This window comes from Anser brachyrhynchus, assembly GCF_964034855.1.
Source record: "Anser brachyrhynchus genome assembly, chromosome: 1".
In the NCBI taxonomy this organism is placed as follows: Eukaryota; Metazoa; Chordata; class Aves; order Anseriformes; family Anatidae; genus Anser; species Anser brachyrhynchus.
Genome location: NC_137694.1, coordinates 186836679 through 186852092, shown reverse-complemented (window position 1 = coordinate 186852092; position 15414 = coordinate 186836679). Strand labels below are relative to the sequence as shown.

Below are 15414 nucleotides of genomic sequence, written 5' to 3'. Positions count from 1 at the left end.
TCAACTTCCAGCACAGCTTTTTTCCTTTTCTGTCCTACTCCATTCCTGCGAGTCTCCAGTTGGAATTTACTCTCATTGCCAAGACAGAGACCTCAAACAACCTTAGCATTACATTATTGTTAGTCTTTTCCTCTGTCTTAACAATGGTGAAAATACAAGCACATAAGTGACAACATATAGGCAAAGCTTTAACATTTCAGACGAGAACACAAACTGAATGATGCTCAGTTAATATACAGAATTATGGTACACCTCTGGATTGTGAAAGTATTCTTAAAAAAAGAAAAAAAAAGAAAAAAAAAGATTTTGGCTCTTGGCATTAAGACACTGCCACTAAAACCCAAAGTGTACAGCCACAGTGTATTGTTTAGTGGCCAAAGAAAACATGAAATGACATTCCTGAAGAACTGAACGAAAAATTCCAGTCCCAAATTTTGAAACAGACAAACAAAAATAGTAAAGGTCTGTTTTTGTGATTTTACTGCAGTGTCTTTATAAACACCATCACAGATGTACAAAATAAGCTGTATGAGAACCCTGACCCTGCGCATCTTTTGGCACGTACTTAACATGGCCATTCTGACACAGACCGATGGGGACCTAGCCTGGCAGCCTGTCTTCTGCACTGACCAGTAGTTACTGCTTATGACAAGAGTTTAAGAATAGGGCAAGTATAGTGATCTTTCTCCTACATACTCTCCCATCAGCAAGCAGTGGTTTTTAGGGACTTGTTAATTCTATTGCTGTTTTAGAAGCTGGCTCTCCAATTAAATTTTTGCTGGCAAAGCTATGTTGGTTTAAGGATTTTTTTCCCAACTCACATAGTTATGCTGGCAGAACTTTTAATGAAGTATTAATGTACGAACAGAAAAGTCTCTTTGTCGGTGCAGTTAATTTTGTTTGAGGAATCATCTCCTGCTACATCAGCAGAGGAGCTACTTTCCTAGGCATGCACAACACGTTCACTCTGATAGTTTGTCCAAACGGCCAAATCCTTCCAAATGTGGACAAACTTAAAGTCTGGACACATGCATGAGAACTTGCAGGATGTCTCTGTCCTGAATGGTCAGAGGTAACTTTTACAGAGGATTACTACATCAACAAAGCAAACATACGCCTGAGCAAAAGGAGTCCATACAATGTACTTGGACATTGCTGAAGGAAGCAGTAGCCACAGTACACGTACGTAAAAAACACATGGCTTCAAACTTCCTTCTAGTCAAGCTGACCACAAACACATCCTTAGGAATGTAGTTTTCATATTAGAGTCTTACAAACTTAGTTTTCATATTAGAGTTTTAATTGGTGCATATGATAAATACTGCTTGAGATCTTTGAGGTGTGTTACTTCTTACCACAAAAGAAAACAGGCATATAGTATCATACCAGTGTGAGGACAAAATAAGAACTAAATACCACAGATTAGCTCTCTCTGTACATAAATAGAGTTAGAAAACTAAAAATAATGCTAATACTTGTAACTATTAAGTAATCTCTATAAATATATGCACATATTAACACATTTTCACAGACACAGACACAGATGTGTTACATAATATATAGAATGCATCTCTATATATTATATACACAAGCACTCACTCAAAAAGTTACAGTAAACATACAGGCAGGCACAATAAAACAATATTTTTGTAGAAAATATACTTAGTGCACGTCTTCATTGCTGAACACTTTGTTTCAGCATCTGTATGTACTTTGAAAATTCTAAATGCAGAGCAGGCTTAGTTAATAAGATTTACTTCTATGATATTTGATATTGCACAGTTAAAAGGAAGATTCCCAAATGTAAAACCCTAATGACATGCATGTCAAATGTATATTACATACACTTTCAAATGCAGAAACAATAGTTAAAGGTTTTGTTGTTTTGCTTTTGGCATTATTTTACTTATTAAAGGTAGTTTATTTTTGAAATCAAAATTACCTAGCTTTTTGGATCATTATGAAAACATGAAGAGGTCTGTAATTCCCCCTATCTTCCAAAATTTTAGAAATTAGTTCACACAAGCTAATCAAACCACTTTCTGTATTTTGTAAAAATATTCTTAGTATTTCTACTTTATAGGCCAACCTGCAGGGTTAATCATGCCAGAGTATGATGTTCACCCATAGAGATGGTCACTAAAAATAATTAGTTAAACTTCCAAACACTAGAAAATAAATAAAAGCCATTAAAATACAAACTTTTTTTTTTTTTTCCCTCATTTGTAATGTTCTGCAGTGGAGAGATTCACTACAGTGCCTTTTTCATTACTCAAGTGTCAAACTGCTGTAAACAATTCCTTGGCAGAGCAACTAGGGCAAAGAAAAAAATAAAAGAGGAGGGTGGGGAAACTAAAAAATAACAGAGGTGACGGATGGATGAGGACAGAGGCATCATTTCTTGCTTCTAAGCTTTGAAGTCATTAGCATGGAGGATCTGAGCAGTAGTTCTCATGGACAAGCGTGCTGGCAGTCCATTCGAAAGGAACACGGTTTCAGCTAGTCTATACAGAACATACCTGCAGTTCAGATGAGCAATGGGTATGTGATGTTTTAGTTGTGGGAGAGTTGTTGCAGTATTATTGCTTAAAAATGAGAAAAAAAAAAAAAAGCTGACTATGTTAGCTGATGACTGAGAAAATCTAAGAAAAGCATGAGGAACAACTTGCTTCCATGTTGAGGAACTTTAGGGTTGGAAAGAGTAAAGAAAAATATGACAGAGGCACAGCTTGAAATTTTAAGTACTTATACCAAGTAATTTTGAGAGAGTATCCATTCTGCTGTACAAACAGTTCACACCTGTGAGCCAGATTGCATGTGCTGAGCTGAGTTTACTTCATGCTGATTTAACTCACCACTGGAGGGGCTGAGCTGAGAAACATGAAAGTGGAAACAGTACAAGAAAGTATACATGTGCAGTCACACCACCTGCAATTTATGGAAGCTGGGAACGAACACTGAGTAATCTGATATGAGAATGGTTATGTTTAATGTGTCACTTATTTTTAGTGACTATTTGGAGCATTAACATTACCATGAATAATAAAGAAAAGCTTACAAACACAGGCAGATGTATCAAAAATGTAAAGGATGTGCACGTTACTATTTAATGGCATTAGCATGAATAAGCTCATAAAACACCAAATATATTCTGTGTGTATGTATATCTAATACACATGTTCATCTTTAGGCAAAAAATACAAATGCATATGATGTATACTATGTGGAGGATGTCATTGAAACCTCAGTAAAGCTTGGCCAAAAGTTTGGTCAAGCTTGGTTTCAGAAGCTCCGACACATTACAACCTGGAATGTCGAGACTGCAGTTGCAGTGTGACAGAAGGCAGCAAGAAACTCTATTGAGTCTCTACCCAATTAAGTCCTTCTGCCCAAAGGGGAAGAAGCCTATAAGCTGCATGTGGCTTTGGCATGTAATAGTAACGTGTTAATGCTCAGCTAAACCTGAAGTGGCTAGACTAGCATCAACCACAAAGGTGGCACTTCTCAGAAAGCTGTGAGTCATCATAGCTCTCTTTGGTGTCTTCAAAGAAGAGAAGCTCAGGTTGCCATACAGGTTTTCTGTTACAGTTCTGAAGTAATTTTCACTCATTGTAAAGTGCTGCTGTCCTTCTGCTACAACCTCTGTATTGCCCCAATCCATGTGACGATTCTGCTGCCAAGTAAAATGTCATGATACCATAATTCAAAGTGTTGAATCTATATTGGAGTTAGGTCCAACAATCTTCTGGTGGAATGTGGAAGTGTGCATACTGTTAGATCTCCTAGGGATGTTAAATAACAATGTGACTCACAAGGAGAATCAATGGAGAAATTGTACAGAGTATCAGTCTATGTTTATATTAACTGTTAGAACTATCTAAAGATTGACTCTCTCTGGTTTCTTTTGGTGGCATGTCCTAAACACACCCAGTCTTGTGGGCACATATTTAAGTGTTTCAGCTGTGTATTTCAGATGCTTACTGCTATGACAGAAACTCCAGCTGCTGTGCTGTTCGGTTTAGGGCCTGTGTTGAAATGCTTCTTTATCTTCCCAGCTACTGATAGCTGATGCTCATTCTCTGGAAGGCCATCATCCTGCAGAGAAACAAAACAAAACAAAACTTCAGAGAGAAAAGGCAAAAAAAGGGCTTTGTCAAGTGATTCTGATAGCACCTGTCAATATAGAGAAGTTAAAAAAAAGTTTGTAATGAAATTTGGGTCAGTCATTGTCTTGGTATTTATAGGACGAACATCGAATTACGTAATGAATGAGCATCTCTTCTTCTTTACACAACATTTTTCACTCAAACTTTAGGTAATGTTAATTAAATAATTGTTATATATTTTATTATTACTTCTACCAGGTCTTAACAACCACTGCCTGGTTATTTTTAGGTGCATTAATATTTCAAAGCATGATAAGCTTGGACCAGTTTATTCTTCTGTTTATTCCTCAAATGCATTTAAAGATAATGAGCTCAAACATAGAAAGAAGCTAAGAGATTACAGAAACCCAAAGCTTCTGATTTGGTAGGATGCAGAAAAGATTTCCAAATGCTGTGTGAAACACCAAGTTCAGGATTGCTGTATTTTGACTAAATTCTATCTTTTGATACAAGAAGAAATGAAGATTTTCTATAGCAATGTGAGTAGAAGGCTTTAAATTTTGAGGGAGCTTGACACAAGCATGCACTGGGTATTCGTCAAAATCTAACCTGAGGCAAGGCTCTTTATACCTTGTGCCTGTGGCCTCCCCAAGCCAGTCATAGCACAGGTATTTATGGGAATTACTCTATATTATTAAAGTTTTGAACTCCTTCTGGTGCTACCTGATGTTTACCAGTCATAAAGGCAACAAGATCAGGGATTGTGGGGTTGGGCGAGTGCTCCAGCTACAGCTCAGTGAGCCCCAAGGAGAGGAAATCCAGGCAAGGTGGGAGCTGAGACATGCCCCAACCCAGGCCTGCTACATGGGTGAACACAGGCCTTCACAAACTTCATGATATATCACTATAGACATTCTCAGGTCAGTTTGGGGCATCTGGTACGCAGAGGTATGCACTGCCTTGGCAGGACAGCAGAGGCAGCCTGGAGTCAGCTGTGGGTGGCCTTTTCTGCCTTGCCAAAAACCACGTGTTCTCAGCTTGAGCGAACCTGAGGTAAAAGTACACGGCTACACGGCCAAGTACAGGCAGACACATGTTCTGTCGTGTGCACCCAGCCAGCCAGCTGTGCGAGGGCTCCGGCCCAGAAGCTGTGCAGCTTCTGGAGGTGCCCCATCCTGACTGATACCCCCTGCTCCTGGCAGCAGGAGTGTCTATCTGCACCTAGGCACGCAGCCAGCCTCCATGCAGAAGCCGAACCCCAGCAAAAAGAATGGAGTTTGCAGTTTTGCACAAGTCAACAGGTTGAATTCAAGACCAAAACAAGACAGGAGCTTCTTAGTAATTGCAAACAAGGCCCTTGTGCCTGATTCAGTGGGCAAGATGGAACCAGCAGGAGGGTCAATGTAAAAAGCCACCGCTTGTGAGACTTCCCTGCTAGCAGAATAAGCAGGATTTCAGACAACAACATGCAGAATATACAGAATATGCAAGATATCAGGTGCCTGGTCATCCAGGGGCCTGATATGCATCCATCTATTACTGCTTCGTATGTGTAGTTATCAATAGTTGAGAAAGGTCTTGAACGTCCACTTAAGCGAAATTCTAGCAGAAAACATGGAAACGAGATAAGATCAGTATATAGAGAGATTTCAGACTACGATCAGAATATAGAGAGATTTCAGACATTTTTTCTTCTGGCTTTACAGCAACTCTGAGTGCACATAAAGAGTTACACAGTTGTTGCAGTAAATCATGATCCCTCTGAGCATATGGGAACTTTAGGGAGGTTGGTTTGGGTTTGTTATTTATTTAGTTTGGGGAGTTTGTGTTTAGAGATCCCTCACTCACCCCTTAACAAAACGTCTCAGCTGGCAAAATATGGTCAAGTGCACACAGCTGCAGAACACAAAACTAAACAATGCGACCCAGTAGCTGATTATTGTCTAGCACTGGGGAGTCTTGGCTCGGTGGTGTATGACCCCTAAAAATAAGCTGCTTTCCGCTGACATTGCCTTTCCCAGAAGAAAGTCTATAAAGTGAGCTCTTCTTCACTGAAGGGAAAAAGAAATCATGCTTTTGGCTTTCTTGACAATGAAAGCCTGCCAAAGTTTCATGTTGTCTTGTCAAAAGGCTAAATTACAGAGAAGACAATAGTTACCAAGACTGTGGTAATATTTTACTGGTGAAGCACCACACCCTCTGTTCCAGTGGCAATCTGCCAGAGACGTGTACTTGGGGCTCCAGCATTCAGATGAACCATTTCTCAGCTCACTTTAGGATGTAGCATAGGTATGTATGGATATCTCTCTATCATTATTATATTTTCAAATACTATTGGTGCTACCTGATGTTTACTATATTTTTATTCCAAAGTGCTTTGTAAACAAGCTAATATATATTTTTGCTGGTTCCTGGAATCACTTCAACCAACAATAAAATAGATAGATATTAAGGGTGAGAGATGACAGCTGTTCAACAAGTTTAAAAAAAAAAACAAACAAAAAAAGAACACCATCACGCCGCATTCAGCAGAATCAGCAGGGTAAGTTGTAGACTTGGAAAACAGGCTAAATATTCCTGACAAGAATTTCATCAGGTTGCTGTGATGGGAAGGATGCCAGCCCGTGATGGGAAGGATGCCAGCCCTCAAAGAGGTTAGAATTGTTTTCCCCCTATGTTAACCTCTAGGAATATGAACTACTTCTTGCAGTGGATTACGGCCACAGAATTTCATCTTAGCTGTAGCAGTCTGGACAAGATCTTTTAAAGATGACTTGTGATTTTTGGTGCTCTGTTCTGGGAACTTCAAAGGGTTATGATTTTCTGAGAATGCTGACTGCTGATGCCCTGAAAGAAGCGCTCTCCTGAGCATGTTTCAGAAGCTGGGAAGACAAAATTCTTCGACAATTTCAAATGCCTGGGATCTTCCAATATTATTATTTTTTCATCAGGATCCACAAAATCCCTTTCATATTCTATTTGCAAGAATTAATCTAAATAAATAAATAAATGCAGCAGAGGATCTTGGCATCATTTGAGTAATTAACAAATACTGTTTTCATATCTGCAGTGTTCTATATGGCAGGAGACATTGCCACTCAAAGAAAAACGGAGTGTTAAGAAGACTGAACAAAGTTCAGGATTCCTAGACTCCTGCTGCCCTGAAGCACTCAGATTCACTTCACAAGCCAGTCACAAGAGTTTTACTCCCCAGGTCTGAATGCATCAGATGAAGAGGTCATTATATAAATACCAGCAGAAAATTAGAGCAAATAAAAGTGCCGGAAAACCTTTTTGACTGTTTCCTTTAGGGATTACAGGGAGATTTTTCTCTGGGTAGTGTCCTAGGGTGTGACCAAAAGTACAGCAGCTGCTGAATAAGGAATGTCATTTTAAATTAAGTTTCTTGCAAATGTTAAGTTTATTACTATTTACTGCTTGGTTATTCATTTCTTTTACACACAAATCTCCAAGGCAGACATGGTTAAGGATATATATAAAGGCTACAGTTTCCCTAATTCTTTTTAAGCTAGTGTGCCATCTTCCTCCACCAGCAACAGCACACCACATTTTATACTGATTATTTTAACAGAGAAGGATTTACAGAATGCAATCCATCCCTTTCAGCATTCACTGCTCAATTATGTACCAAAAAATAAAAAATACTTAGTATTCAGATAACAGAGTAGACTTGTCCTGTAACTTGCCACTAGTATACTGCAGGTTATATAATGTTACCAACGCTTAAAATGCCAGACCTCAAGCTTCCAGCCTTTCTTATAATTCTTTGGGTTTGCACAGAATTTGAGCAGGTAAAAGAAGGAACTGGGGTCCCAATAGGGGAAGTATAAACTGATGGATTTGTTTCCAGGTCTAAGTGTACTGCATGTGAGAGACAAATCCAAATAAACTAAATGGAGGGGGCAAAGGACTGCTGCTGAGTTGCATTTAGAATTCGAGATCTCCATCTGTGGCAGTGGCAAGTAGCCAACATCTTTTCAGGTTTTGTTTTTTGAATTGAAAACAGATGGGATATTATTGACATAGGAACTGCTTTACTGGTCTGACTCTGACCATAACAAGTTTTGCAGTTTCCAAGAGGATTCCAGCTATTTTTATAGCAAAAACTGAAACTGAAATGAGGGTTGGCTCCTATTGAAACTGTCAAAGTACATTCCAGGAATCTCAGCAATTTACCAAGTAATCACATAGTAAGCAGCTATAAACTGGAATGGTTATTTACAATCTACAAAATGGTTTTATACAGTGTAAGCAGTTAGAATACTTCTATCAAAGGTTTGATCAAAGAGAGAAAATGTTTCTTAAAATTGTCAAAGAAAACACATGCCTGCTTTTCAATCCAGCTGCCCTATCCAGTGTTATAGCTTCGAGTTTACCATTATATGAATAGGTCCAAAACTGAAATACAAAAAGGAAAAATAAAGCTCAGAAATTGATGCCATGGAGAGCTATTTAAGCAGGTTATCTGGGAAAGTGGAGTGTTAGATGAAAACTCTGGGTGCCATTTGTCTTCTGCAAAGGAGAATATTTTACGAAAGTTGCAGAAAATTGCCCAGGACACACAGATCTCAGAACATTTTGTAAACAGGGACAAGCATATTAATTCTTTGTTCTGAAATTGGGAATGTGGTACAGGGAGGCTGTACTCACAACTGGTCAAGCTGGGGATGAGAGTACTGGAATGAGAGGTCGGATGTGACACCAGTCTGTCATTCTGCCTCTGCACAAAAGGAGCCTTTCCTTGCTAGGTTATCTGTCATGTGTGGCTCAGACCCACTCGAGGGAAGTTTCCTTTTTCATACTTAAGCACCTGTTTCATCTCAGCCATGTTCTTATTTCTCCTGAAGTGAACTAGGAATTTAGTGCAATCTAGTTAATTTTGTGGCTAACAGTAAGCATTTCCATGTGTGAATCCCTGAAATAGGAGCGACCTTTGGAATGCGCTCAAGCACTTTCCTGAACTGGTCCCAGCGCTAGCCCTTCTTCTTCCAGAAAAAATATCTGCAGGATACATATGAGAATCCGAAAGAGGTTTTGATCTGCGTTACAAACTATCATTAGCATATTGCTGAAGAGAAAACACTGACTCGTCTCAGTTCCTAAGAGCAGCAATTGGACAGAAAAGAAGAAATTACAGAACTCTCATGGAGTATTTGCTTCAGTTATTGATGGACAGAGCTGCTACAGGTTCTGATTGCAAAAAGTTATAATCAGCATAAAACTACAAGAAGTGCAGCAGAGCTGGACCAAAGCTGAATTAAACTCAGTACCCAGTTTCCAACAGTGCATCAAAGTCACAGTTCATGAGATAGTATGTTTAGGGAATGAAGGCAAGAAGAAATTGAACTTTCCTTGGTATATCGTCCATCTTCTGCTAACCAAGTACTTAAGAACTTTGTGATCCAAAAGTTTTATCCAGACCACAGTATTTAACAGGCGCCAATGGGATCACCCTCCAAAAATGTATCAAGCTCCCTTTTGAATCTATTTATACTTGGCCTCCACAGCACCTGCTGGCAAAGGGACCCATATTGTAACTCATTGCACAGAAACCCAGCAATTTGCAAGGGTGCTTCAGTAACCAGAGAATTGGCTACTGGAGCTCTGCAGTGCTGAAAGACTTCAGACAGCTACTCCTTTCCCTGTTCCCCTTTGCAGGAAGTATTACCAAGAGCAGGGAGCGCCCCGCCACCTTGCCTGCATACCACAGCCTCAAATTGCTGCACCTCTTCTTAATGCATCTTGCTAAAAGACCTTCCTAAGACGCACTGTGGAGTAACTGAAGCAAAATTAAATAAATAAATAAAAAGTGTCTGAGGGGAACAGACAGCTCCAATGTATTTTTTCACGAAGAAGAAGATTAGCTGCCACATGCTTGTGTTGCATAAACAAGTGGTGTTTCAATAGCCTCAGCAGAAGTATGCAGACTGACACAGCAGGTGACCTGGCCTCTCCACTGCTTCTTACCAGTCTCCTCCATCTCCTCCTCACCAATATGCCAGAAATCCCCACCCTCTCTTCCCCATGGAGATAAAGAGACACTTCAGTTACCAAAAGTCATTATAAATTGTGACAGAACACTTTGTCCAAGGACAGTACCTGGCACCAAGGAAAATTATTATTTCAGCTGCTTGAATGTCATCTTAAAAATGAAAAGATTTTCATCACACACTGTCCTGGATCCTTGTACTCTCTGTACACAGCAAAACTGCTCTGCATGATAATACCATTTACAGTAAAAATAATTTAAAAATATGGTTTGGGCAGTAAGGTAGCCTCCAGGACTAAAGCATATACTTTGTAAACACTTCAGTGATCATCACTAGTCCAGGCAATATCAAGGTCACTTCCAAAGAAGAAAAGATTAGCTTTTGAGGTTATTGTATCTTTGAATTTTTCGAGCAGTGTTCCAGTGAGAAAAATTGTTTGGATACAGCAGCTCAGGGAATCTGTTAACTGAGGGACAAAATAGCATTCTAGTGAGGATTGCACATTCCAACTGGTAACAAGGAAAATGAAATAGTATTTATTTCTCCTTCGATTTTTTTTTCTCTGCTGATTGCAGTTGTATTTTTTTTCTCAATCTTCCTTTCTGAAATTGAATCTGGACTTCCTCCAGTTTTTCTTTTTGCCATTCAAATATTTTAAGAAATATTAAATATGAAATAATTGACAAATACTAAGTAGTGTCCTTGTCTCAATATTAATCAGAGACAAATCTCTTTATTCTCTGACAGATGTATCCATATGCTACCTCACTGATTACCACTTCTATGGCAAATGTCCAGTCGCTTAGAGATAAGCCAAGATGCATAAATAGCTATTTCATGGTAACTCAGATTAAATGGATATGGCTGCACATAAATATATGTATATTTCAATGTCAGCAGTTAAGTATGATGCTAAAGGTTTCCCCGTTTCATGCTGGATCAAGTAGGCTTAACACCACAGACTGTATTTCAATAGCTTTTAATCATGACTGTCGGATTTTTGAATCCATCTGATTTTAGGAGAGCAAAATGCGCCATTGAACTCACAAGCTGATTTTTAGAGGTATAAATTTGTCAAGTGTGGTTGAGATATGTTGAAAACTTGGCACAAACTATTTCAGAGAAAATGAAACTGAGCATGCATAAAATAGTAAATACTCCAATGTATGCACAATATACTAAAACAGCATGTAACCCAGCTTATTTCCAGTTAAATCTGTGGCATTTTTTAGAACATGATGGCTCCACAAGGGCATAGAAAGGATGTGACAGAGAAGAGCTCAAAGATGCCAAATTAGAAGCAGCATCTACAAGCCTGAAAATACTTACATTAACCCATGGATGTTCAAGAACTTGCAAGGCTGAGAACCGCAGATCTACATCTACTTGAAGCATCATTGTGATAAGTTCCTGAGAAATGGAATATTGGGTCAAACTTAAATGTTTTGAAGAACAAATCAACAGATCTAATTTACTAAAGTGCTTTTCAGCTGATTACAGAAGAGTGCTCAAAGACAGAATGAACTACCAGCTGCAGAAATATATTAAGATTATTAAAAAAAAGAGAACAACTACGAACTGATCTTCAAGCTGAACTTTTATATCATTATCTAACAGTACCTTGAAAAGCTAGAAGACAGTTCTGAGTTACAGTTCTGTTGCCACTGCTTAAGAGAAAAGCACTTAAGACATTATGTACGAAACAGATGATCATATGAAATTAGGTTAGCTTCCCATTAAGAAAAAGCCAGATTCTCTGTAAGGAAAAAGTCAGCAGATCTAGAATTTTACTTTAAGCTCTTGTTCAAATGACATTGAAGATATTTAATAAACCACTTCTAAGCATATTTTTTTCATGCTTTGATTTCCTATGCAATTACCTTGTTTTCAACTATCATGTAAATAAACACGTATCTAATTCCATCAGTGAGTGGAATGCACAGAAAATAGGATTGCAGTGTGATGGCAAATAGAGGGATATCACCAAAGACCAAAGTTAATAATTATTACTGACAAGGAGAAGAAGCTAAATGAGCAGTCTAATGCTTCAAAACAAAATTTGGAAGAAGGGGTTTTACAGGAAATGACCTGCAGAGTTCTCATTACTGATGGTCCTGGAAATGGTCCTGGGCAACCTGCTCTAGGTGGCTCTGCTTGAGCAGAGGGGTTGGACCAGATGACCTCAAACAGTCCCATTCAACCTAAACCATTCAGTGATTCTGAGATCAGATATGCAATAAAGCCTGCTACAAAATAATGACATGAATTAGAGGACTTCCAACTCTAAGACTGTATCTTATTTGTTAACCTCATTAGTTAACAAACTAAAACACCAGTCCTAATCACCATCTGCATATCTGCAAAAGCAGGATGGTAACAGCACCAAAGAAGGGAGACTCAGAACTTAGAAATCTACTCTCATTACTCACATCCACTTCCAAATTTAGTAAATATTTTGTGATTAAACACACACTGAAAGAAATAGGAAGACAGTTTTGTCTGGATTTGCCTTACAGACTGTAGAAGTAAACTGGCAGAACTCTTACATATCAGGGAAATAAAACACTTAACTACACGTTAACCAAATGAATAGTCTATGTGTTTGGTTTTTTGACATACACATACATACTATCTGTCTCTCTCTCTATATATGTGTATGACTACAGTGAATGTCAGATCCCTAGGAAGTCTGTGAGGGAAGCTGTTGTTTCAGCACACTAGTAAGAGTTAAAAAACTTGATCTACTCTGCAATTATAAGTAACTCCATTGGGATCTGTATCTGAAAAGTGCTGTATCTGCTTTAGCACATCCCAACCTCTAACTCCTCCCTGTCATATGCCAAGAGGCTACAACCCATGAACTGGTGGACAAAAGAGGTCTGTATTTCATACCACACTGACACCAATGAGGAGTTACAGGCAATGCTAGGCCTGGTTCTTTGACAGAAAGAAACAACAGATGTTATCATCTAATGAGATTAATAAGGGAAAACAGCTTCCCTGTAACATTATTATATCATATTCAAAGGCTCCAGGTTGGAACCTAGTCCCCACTGCAAACACATAAAAAGCATGGTCCCAGGGAGCTTTCAAGCTAAGAAGGGTAGATCAAGCAAAGATACTGAACATTTTTCTCGGTCAGTAAATGCTGCTGGGTGTCTCTGTTGTATGAGACATCATATAGGGATGGGGTCCATTTCAGAACTGCCTGGAATCTAACAGACAGTGATCGAACAACAGTGTACTTGATAACCCATGGGAACTCACAGGTGCAGCAGGGATGTATGAGACATGTCAAATACAGATCTGTGAAAGGATAACAGCCATTATGTCAGGCACTGGGAATATTACTGGAGAAGTGTCATCAACTATATAAACTCACCTTTGCAGAGTCAGAAACATTGTCCCAATATGGAGATGGAAAATCCACCTGTCCCATCAAAATCTGATCAAAAAGCACTTCCTGGTCATCTCCACTTCTGTAAAGTAAAAACCAACCAACCAAAAAAAAAAAAAAAAGACAACAAAACCCACAGAGACATTATTTCCTGAGCTGGCTTTAAAAAGCTTCTTGAAATTGCTTTTAATTGGAGTATGCATTTGGAAACTGTTTATTCTCCTCAAGCATGCAACCACAGGTGTGAATGCTGAGATCATAACACAAAGTGCATTTGGTATCTTCTTTCTGAGGTAACCTGCTTGCCTTTAGGACTGTCAAACACTTTGCAGTTGCTTTGAGTGGGAGAAAAGATCTGACATACCCTTATTAAGCGGCTTACATTTTATTTACTTTTTACCAACCACAGAATATGTTGTATTTGGTCCATGAAAGAAGATGTTTATTTTACTGTGTATTTTAAACATCAGGCAAGGCACCCAGAACCCATAATGGAGGATCTTGTTTTGTAATGCAATGAAGTTTAAACTAAAATAAACAAACACGAGACAGAGACTTTACAGTAAAATCACAGACGTTTACGGGATTTGTGTAAATTACTATACAAACCATGGGAAAAAACAAACCCTACAAGCAGAGAACTTTTTCCAGTTGTGCTTAATGCAAAAGCAGCACAAGAACCAATTAACAAAACAAGGATGGTTGAATAGACCAGTCCATACCCACGGAACGGAGGAAAACCACAGAGCAGGATGTAAGTAATCACGCCCGCTGCCCAGATGTCCACCTTCAAGCCATACCTAGAAGCGTGAGAGATATGATTAGAGAAAACTGATTTCTAGGAACTACAGTACAGGAACAGGGGAAACATCTTCAGAATTATTAAAAACTTCTTATGTATTCTAATTTGAACTTTCTCTATGTCCTATCTACCTACCTATTCTAATTCTGCTTTCATATCTTTTTTTAGATTTACATCTTAAAACTACATCAGATCAGAATGTATGAATGTCTAAAGACATTGTGCTGTATTGCTGAGCTAGACAGTGACCTTCACCAACAGAAAGCCTGCAAAACTGACCACAGGTTGCTCAAACTGGCAGATATTTATTTCATGGAACAAATCAGAAGAAAAGGATGGTGTTTGATAATGAAATAAAACTAAGTAAATGGTACTTAGCAGAATCTGGGGTCAGTGTAAGAACTTTTATTGTATATGCAAATGGATAGTTAGTAACTTAGTGAAAAAGCGAGAATTTTGAGGCTGACAGCAACCTGCTTTAACTCCAAATTCAGCACTGCTTTGAGCTGGTCTGGATATGCTGGCCTCCAGAGGTCCCTTCCAACGAAAGCGTTCTAAGCCATGATTCTATGTCACACCCAAGCAAAAGCAGCATAAAAATCCTAACTGCAAGAACATGCATCTGGCACAATGGCAAGAACATATTCCACTGTGAATGTATCACTGAATCGTCACTAGAAGTGATTTACCCAGTTTCAGCAATGATTTCTGGAGCTACGTATGTTGGGGTCCCACAAACAGTGTAGAGAGGTCCATCCACAATGGTTGCTAGGCCAAAGTCTCCTAACTTCAGAGACTTGCTTCCATCTTGGTGTTCATAAACCTAAATCAAGAATAAAATTCAAAGGCTTAGAACAGTTCTACCAAGGGAACTACTACATCATTTACTAACTGCCTGAAATGTTCCTTCTAATTTACAGTCTTCTTTCTCTTTTTTGCATACAACTTACTTCCCTGCACGCTTTGAAAACTTAGACAAATAGGACAACTTCCCTTGAAGGCACTTGGAGTATTTGGGAAGACTTACCTTACTACCTGGCCAACAAGGGATGTATTTCTTCTTGCTAGAAGCTAAAGCCCAAAAGCAAAGGTCTGACC

General features: G+C 38.8%; 1 protein-coding gene across 5 annotated transcripts in view; it reads right to left on the bottom strand.

The window, feature by feature from the left end:
* The window catches only part of DCLK1 (doublecortin like kinase 1), a 243785-nt gene that overhangs the window by 17771 nt on the left and 210600 nt on the right, over positions 1-15414 (bottom strand). For all 5 annotated transcript variants that reach the window (XM_080602955.1, XM_080602954.1, XM_080602953.1 and 2 more), the window contains 5 exons: positions 15006-15139; positions 14237-14314; positions 13500-13596; positions 11447-11527; positions 3982-4095 (listed from right to left, as the gene is read on the bottom strand). In XM_080602955.1, coding sequence (XP_080459081.1) covers positions 3982-4095; positions 11447-11527; positions 13500-13596; positions 14237-14314; positions 15006-15139 — 504 coding nt within the window. The remainder of the gene's footprint in view (positions 1-3981; positions 4096-11446; positions 11528-13499; positions 13597-14236; positions 14315-15005; positions 15140-15414) is intronic.